General features: G+C 40.0%; 1 protein-coding gene across 1 annotated transcript; it reads right to left on the reverse strand.

The window, feature by feature from the left end:
- Positions 1–966: 966 nt before the first annotated feature.
- On the reverse strand, positions 967–2,442 carry LOC121697214 (gastrula zinc finger protein XlCGF7.1-like). Its single transcript, XM_042078635.1, has 2 exons — positions 2,407–2,442; positions 967–1,608 (listed from the first exon to the last, which is right to left on the reverse strand). Exons 1-2 carry the CDS (start codon positions 2,440–2,442, stop codon positions 967–969), a joined length of 678 nt encoding a protein of 225 aa, XP_041934569.1.
- Positions 2,443–8,862: the final 6,420 nt, after the last annotated feature.

An 8,862-nucleotide genomic window follows, 5' to 3' on the forward strand; every position in this document is an offset into this window, starting at 1 on the left:
TTACTATAACAATTTCTATCAATAGGCCTTCCTTATTTGGTGTACTTAGACATTATTGAACAAACATCTGAATTTCAGTATCTAAGTAGGTTAGGTTGGGATGTCTGCTATACATTGCTGTTAAAATGCACTTCCAGTATAATGAGTATTGGCAAAACTGGTTATCATTTTTATGTTGAGGCGGTGGGGGTGTTGTCGGCAGCTGCTGAAAGTAACTAATAAAGTAACTTGTAATCTAACTTAGTTACTTTTAAAATCAAGTAATCAGTAAAGTAACTAAGTTACTTTTTAAAGGAGTAATCAGTAATCAGATTACTTTTTCAAGGTAACTGTGGCAACACTGGAGGTGAAGCACACACTAACCCAGAGCAGTGAGCTGCCTGCTACAGGGCTCGGGGAGCAGTGAGGGGTTAGGTGCCTTGCTCAAGGACACTTCAGCCGTGGATGTGAGCAGGGGAGAGCAGTGCTCAACCACTTCCCCTGCCCACATTTTTCATACTGAGTGGGGGATCGAACCGGCAACTCTTCGGTTACAAGCCCGAAGCCCTAACCAGTAGGCCATGCCTTTTCCCCACAATGGATCGTTGAGATGAGAGGATTTAGTAAAGGCCTTTCCACACTGAGAACACTGATGTGTCTTTTCCCCAGCATGAACAAATTGATGAATGGTGAGATTCAAACTGGCCCTGGAACACTTGCCAAATGTAGTACACTGATATGGCATGTTTTTTCTCATGTATGAATTTCCTGGTGAGAGTAGATAGATGTGTAAAGGCCTTTCCACACCGAGAACACCGATGTATTCTTTCTCCAGAATGGCTCCTCTGATGTGCCTTGAGATAAGAGTTGAGTAAAGGCTTTTCCACACAGAACACTGATGTGACTTGTCTCCTGTATGTGTCATCTGACTCGCTGGCTTGCTAGTTTTGTGGTACTCTTGAACATCTACCCACATTTATGGCAAAGTTACGGATTCTGCCCGTAATGGATCTTCTGGTGTTTCTTCATATTAACCTTTTGGGTAAAGGTCTTTCCACAGTGAGAACACTGATATGGCTTTTCTCCAGTATGGATCATCTCATGTGCCTTCAGATTAGATATTTGAGCAAAGGTTTTTTGACATTGAGAACACTGATGGGTTTTTTCACCTGTGTGGCTTATCTGGTGTGTTCTTAGAGCAGACTTTTGTCCAAATGCCATTCCACATTCAGAACACTCATGTGGCTTTTCTCCTGTGTGAATTCTCTGGTGTTCTCTGAGATTACACTTTTGAATAAATACCTTTCCACATTCAGAACACTCATGTGGCCTTTCTCCGGTATGGATCCTCTGATGTATCTTGAGATAAGCCTTTCGAGCAAAATATTTTCCACACTGAGAACACTGATGTGGCTTTTCTCCAGAATGAATCCTTTGATGCTTCTTGAGATCAGACATTTGACCAAAGTGTTTTCCACATTCAGAACACTGATGTGGCTTTCCTCCAATATGGATCAACTGATGCTTCATGAGATTATACTTTCTGCTATAGGTTTTTCCACATTCAGAACACTGATGTGGCTTTTCTCCAGTATGGATCATTTGATGATCCTTGAGATCAGACAGTTGCTGATATGCAACAGCAGGGAGTTCATCAAACGTTCCCGAACACTGGAATTCATGCTGTTTCTCTCTAGTTGTCTGGCAAGAGCGATTATTACACTCTTTGTTTTGTTGTTCCTCAGAGTGCATGCTTTTGTTAGCATGGATCATTTGAATGTTTCCTACAACATTAGAGATAAAGAAGCTTGTTATCTGATTTTCAGAATATCTACATCAGGCGTTGTTGATATTAGTGTCACTTTGAAATTATTATCATTATTTTAAATCATAATACAAACTGTTTAGAATCTCACCTTTTGGAAAAGAATCTGTGTGATTGTATTCCATTAAATCAGATATGTCTTCCTTTTTAATTTCCTCAGATGGTGACATGAACATTTCAGTCTTAGATTCATGATCCAGTCCAGGCTCTTCTTTCTGTTTCTGAGTTGTAAACAAAAACTCTTGTAGTAAATCATCACATTCTTCTTCTTCACTCTCCTTCTTCACTGCAGTGAGCTGGTCTGATGAACCAACAGGTCCTGCCATTTCAGACGTTGGTTCTTTTTGCAAAAGTACACTATTCACATCAAAAAGTTCTTAAATACAATAATAAACGGGCAAATATTTATAGTACCAGTGCATCCCAATGTCTTCCTTAAAATGAGACTTAAATTGAGGCCCCAGTGTGTTGTGTTCATATAGTCCCTTTGTCTGCCCCAATAGCTTCTAAAATTCAAAGCTAACCAATCAGCTGTAGGGGCTGGAATGCAAATAAGAATAACAAAGGATTGTGGGAGGGACTTCCATTTGAATGGTCGTTACTTGCACGTCTGATGGTCCACAGGTGGGCATGGCCATAACTCAACACTCACACTCCACAAAGCAGGACAGTGGAGGTGGGGTGGAGGTGTGAACTGGTTGTGGTGGTGGGATGGTCAACTGAAGAAAACTTATATTCTAAAGTAGTTCCTTGATTATGATTGGCTGAAAACTTCTATTCCACCTGAATGCTTCATATACTGTATGTTTGCATGTACATACATGATGAGTGTGTATAAGTTTCCCAATTACTGTAGTAAGTGTTCTAATTGTGTAACTTGCTATGAGGATAGAGGTAGTATTAACATTAAATGTGAGGCAGAGTGTTATCTCTGCACCAGAATTCTAGACATTTACTGCACTTACAAATTAACACCCAAATTAAGGTTTACACTTGATATCACCCAAAAATAGACCCTATGTTGATGATGACTGTATGAGGGTACTGCTCAAGAAACGCAGGTTCTCTATTGCATGTGACCTTTTCTAATGTGTTTTTTTCTCCTAGATATAAGTAGATATAACATGTCTTGAACTTGAACTGTGTATGTTGGTGTGGCAGAGTGTGTAATATCACAATTCCACCACAATTCCAGACATTTACCGTTTACTTAAATCTGTAGACTTTTCTATTTGTATGTGGTTTGATTTGGCTGTTGAGTGTATAGTTTTGGTAGAATGTTTCCATGTTTATACAGTGCATAAGGAAAGTATTTACATCGCTTCACTTTTTCCACATTTTGTTGTTTCAGTCTCATCTTAAAATGGATTCAATTATTATTTTTTTTCTCACCAATCTACACACAATACTCCAACACCCTCTAAAAAGCAAGGGTTTGGGAATGCATATCTAAGGACTGATATATCCCATTCACATACGTATTCACACCCTAAGTGTTGACACTTGCCATTAAGCTCTGGTGCATCCTACTTCTATCAGTGAGATCTAGAGTTCCTTTGAGAAGATGAGAGACGTGTAAAGCAGAAGGACAAACATCAGTGCAGCTCAGTGCCTGGTTTCTTCCACACACGCAGTTGGGAATTGTGGCCAAATATTTCAGTCTATGTTTCATTAGACCAGAATATTTTACTTTTCATGGTCTGGGAGTCATTCAGGTTTTTTGTCAAACTCCTGGCAAAAATGTCTTCCATCGGTCCACTCTACCATAAAGGCCTGATTGGTGGAGAGCTGCACTGATGTTTGTCCTTCTTTACGCCAAAGATTGTTAAGGCGGAGCAAGATATTTCATCAGGAGCCACTTCCGGGAACCCGGATCGCACGAGGGGGGGTCAAAATCCCCCTTTATGCAGAGCAGAGGCAGCGACTGCTCCATTGAAGTCTATGGGCATAGCTCAGAATTTCACCACATATGCTAAGGTCTTGGTTCTATAGAGTTAGGAATGTGAATTTCGGGCACGTTTTCATGATCCTCAAACCCTTCTGAACATTTCAGGTACATTTTTAGCATTTTTGAGCATTCCAGTCTGAAGAAAATCGACCTTATATCAGGCGTGCGCCGGTTATTTATGCAGCTGCTGTTGGCCGGTTGCAACATACGCTCGTCAATAGGTCATCGGCACGCCTCTTTATGCAGACAGGATTCGATCCCCATTTCGCGCCCATAGACATGAACTACGACGAAGTATCTTGCTCCGCCTTAACAATCTTTGTTTACGCTTCACGCTTGTTTTCCACATTCAGAGACTACTCCCAAACTGGACAAACACAAAGGGGTCAATGGGGGTCAATTGGAGGTGGGAATTTAAAGAGTACAAGGGTTGGTCAAATGAAGAAAACCTCCCATCTTTCTGAACATATTCCATACTGCATTTGTTGGGTGTATTTAAATTTAAGATATATATTTTACATTTTTAATTAATATGGTTTATTATATCTACTAACAAAAAAAATGTATATTTCTTTAAGTGTAGCCCACTGTTTGATAGCATATGTGCCGCCTGTAGGCAGCCAATCTGGACCATTCTATATACTTAAGTATGGCAGCATAAAGACAGACATGGACATAAAGGTTTAGGGCTGTGGCAATTGACCATGCCAATGATTTAATGACTCCATCAATGTACAAAAGGGCAATAACGTAGAAAATTAAAATGCATCCCAATATCAATATCCAGTAGTACCACATAATTAGGAAATGTTCATAATTTGTATAGAAAACAAAAAAGTGATAGTTCTCAAACCCACCCATCAGATATCTGTTCATATTAGACCTATGAGTGAAGACCTTATACACTTTCAACTTTGATTTGCTCAGTACCAAGTTCTGTGGTACTCTTCATATTGCCCACATGTAGGGCAATGTTACAGATTCTGTCCAATATGGCTCTTTAGAGAACATCTCCTCTCATAGCACCACTTACAACAAGTCTTGCTGATCCTAGCACTCACCAGCCGTCTTGAACTGACACCTAACTGTTAAAAACAGCACTCACTGATACACTTATTCTTACTATACTCTACCGTTTTTTTTAAATTGTCCTAAAATTGTTGAGATTGCTTTAAAACTTAAACTGTTTACCATGTTGTTAGTCGCTTTGGCTAAAAATGCGTCAGCCAAATGTAATGTAATGTAATGTTTATTTATCCCAATTAGTGGAACACACACAGTGAGGTGAACAGTGATGCCAGTAACGCGTTACTTAGTAACGCGTTAGTCTATTTTGACCACTTTTTTCAGTAACGAGTAATCTAACGCGCTACTATTTACAAACCAGTAATCAGATTAAAGTTACTTATCTAAGTTACTGTGCGTTACTATTTTTGTAATTTTCCTTAGTAAAAAGATATATTCTTTGCTTTCTTCTTGTCTTGGGGATTAATGTCATGTAGGCTATGCTCACGTTTTCAGCATGAGCACAATTCACGTGTAAAACCACGTAGCGATACAAACGTAAACAATGGAGGGAGACAGAGAGATGCACATTTCATCAGTCATTACTTTGAGTTTGTGTCAGCTAAACATGACAACATTAAGGTACATTGTACATTCTGTGCTGGCGACAAAGTGCTGTCTAGCTAGACATCCCAAGTCTCCCGAAGTTTTGGGAGTCTCCCACATATTGATAGCGGCTTGACCCCCGCAAATTACATACAATCTCCTAGAACCTAGAGCGAACAAGAGCATGCAAGCCAGACCGGACTTCAAATCGTGTGTGCATCTGAGTTTAACACGCACACAACGGAGAGGGAGAGAGAGAGGAGTGGTGCGTTTGTGCCTGAAGCATCCAAGATAGAGAGCATCCTGGTCTGTTTTGCTAAATCAACCAATCAGTTTTCAGTGTAAGTGTGCTTATATCTCTCCCAAACTTAATTAATCAGTTCAGTCAGTGTATCTAGGAACAGAAGCGTCATGGCAGCGTCAGTGCCCCTCAAAAAGGAACATTTAAGACCCATTTCACATCAGACTACACAAAAGTGTACCCAATTGTATCAAAAGATAAAACATAATGATAGTCTTGCACACTGCACTGTTTGTAACAGCGACTTTAGCATTGCTCACGGCGGGTTAAATGATTGCAAAATACTTGTTGAGGTGAGTTTAACAAGTGTAATTTAATTTGCATATTACTCAGGCCTATACAAGATGGCTAGTTGCCAAGGCTACATGAAAAACAAATCTACAAATATCTACATATTTTACTATAACAATTTCTATCAATAGGCCTTCCTTATTTGGTGTACTTAGACATTATTGAACAAACATCTGAATTTCAGTATCTAAGTAGGTTAGGTTGGGATGTCTGCTATACATTGCTGTTACAATGCACTTCCAGTATAGTGAGTATTGGCAAAACTGGTTATCATTTTTATGTTGAGGCGGTGGGGGTGTTGTCGGCAGCTGCTGAAAGTAACTAATAAAGTAACTTGTAATCTAACTTAGTTACTTTTAAAATCAAGTAATCAGTAAAGTAACTAAGTTACTTTTTAAAGGAGTAATCAGTAATCAGATTACTTTTTCAAGGTAACTGTGGCAACACTGGAGGTGAAGCACACACTAACCCAGAGCAGTGAGCTGCCTGCTACAGCGGCGCTCGGGGAGCAGTGAGGGGTTAGGTGCCTTGCTCAAGGACACTTCAGCCGTGGATGTGAGCAGGGGAGAGCAGTGCTCAACCACTTCCCCTGCCCACATTTTTCATACTGAGTGGGGGATCGAACCGGCAACCCTTCGGTTACAAGCCCGAAGCCCTAACCAGTAGGCCATGCCTTTTCCCCACAATGGATCGTTGAGATGAGAGGATTTAGTAAAGGCCTTTCCACACTGAGAACACTGATGTGTCTTTTCCCCAGCATGAACAAATTGATGAATGGTGAGACTCAAACTGGCCCTGGAACACTTGCCAAATGTAGTACACTGATATGGCATGTTTTTTCTCATGTATGAATTTCCTGGTGAGAGTAGATAGATGTGTAAAGGCCTTTCCACACCGAGAACACCGATGTATTCTTTCTCCAGAATGGCTCCTCTGATGTGCCTTGAGATAAGAGTTGAGTAAAGGCTTTTCCACACAGAACACTGATGTGACTTTTCTCCTGTATGTGTCATCTGACTCGCTGGCTTGCTAGTTTTGTGGTACTCTTGAACATCTACCCACATTTATGGCAAAGTTACGGATTCTGCCCATGATGGATCTTCTGGTGTTTCTTCATATTAACCTTTTGGGTAAAGGTCTTTCCACAGTGAGAACACTGATATGGCTTTTCTCCAGTATGGATCATCTCATGTGCCTTCAGATTAGATATTTGAGCAAAGGTTTTTTGACATTGAGAACACTGATGGGTTTTTTCACCTGTGTGGCTTATCTGGTGTGTTCTTAGAGCAGACTTTTGTCCAAATGCCATTCCACATTCAGAACACTCATGTGGCTTTTCTCCTGTGTGAATTCTCTGGTGTTCTCTGAGATTACACTTTTGAATAAATACCTTTCCACATTCAGAACACTCATGTGGCCTTTCTCCGGTATGGATCCTCTGATGTATCTTGAGATAAGCATTTCGAGCAAAATATTTTCCACACTGAGAACACTGATGTGGCTTTTCTCCTGAATGAATCCTTTGATGCTTCTTGAGATCAGACATTTGACCAAAGTGTTTTCCACATTCAGAACACTGATGTGGCTTTCCTCCAATATGGATCATCTGATGCTTCATGAGATTATACTTTCTGCTATAGGTTTTTCCACATTCAGAACACTGATGTGGCTTTTCTCCGGTATGGATCATTTGATGATCCTTGAGATCAGACAGTTGCTGATATGCAACTGCAGGGAGTTCATCAAACGTTCCCGAACACTGGAATTCATGCTGTTTCTCTCTAGTTGTCTGGCAAGAGCGATTATTACACTCTTTGTTTTGTTGTTCCTCAGAGTGCACGCTTTTGTTAGCATGGATCATTTGAATGTTTCCTACAACATTAGAGATAAAGAAGCTTGTTATTTGATTTTCAGAATATCTACATCAGGCGTTGTTGATATTAGTGTCACTTTGAAATTATTATCATTATTTTAAATCATAATACAAACTGTTTAGAATCTCACCTTTTGGAAAAGAATCTGTGTGATTGTATTCCATTAAATCAGATATGTCTTCCTTTTTAATTTCCTCAGATGGTGACATGAACATTTCAGTCTTACATTCATGATCCAGTCCAGGCTCTTCTTTCTGTTTCTGAGTTCTAAACAGATACTCTTGTAGGAAATCATCACATTCTTCTTCTTCACTCTCCTTCTTCACTGCAGTGAGCTGGTCTAATGATCCAACAGGTCCTGCCATTTCAGACTTTGGTTCTTTGTGCAAAAGTACACTATTCACATCAAAAAGTTCTTAAATACAATAATAAACGGGCAAATATTTATAGTACCAGTGCATCCCAATGTCTTCCTTAAAATGTGACTTAAATTGAGGCCCCAGTGTGTCGTGTTCATATAGTCCCTTTGTCTGCCCCAATAGCTACTAGGATCTAAAGCTAACCAATCAGCTGTAGGGGCTGGAATGCAAATAAGAATAACAAAGGATTGTGGGAGGGACTTCCATTTGAATGGTCGTTACTTGCACATCTGATGGTCCACAGGTGGGCATGGCCATAACTCAACACTCACACTCCACAAAGCAGGACAGTGGAGGTGGGGTGGAGGTGTGAACTGGTTGTGGTGGTGGGATGGTCAACTGAAGAAAACTTATATTCTAAAGTAGTTCCTTGATTATGATTGGCTGAAAACTTCTATTCCACCTGAATGCTTCATATACTGTATGTTTGCATGTACATACATGATGAGTGTGTATAAGTTTCCCAATTACTGTAGTAAGTGTTCTAATTGTGTAACTTGCTATGAGGATAGAGGTAGTATTAACATTAAATGTGAGGCAGAGTGTTATCTCTGCACCAGAATTCTAGACATTTACTGCACTTACAAATTAACACCCAAATGAAGGTTTACACT

Source organism: Alosa sapidissima, chromosome 2, assembly GCF_018492685.1.
Source record: "Alosa sapidissima isolate fAloSap1 chromosome 2, fAloSap1.pri, whole genome shotgun sequence".
NCBI lineage: Eukaryota > Metazoa > Chordata > Actinopteri > Clupeiformes > Clupeidae > Alosa > Alosa sapidissima.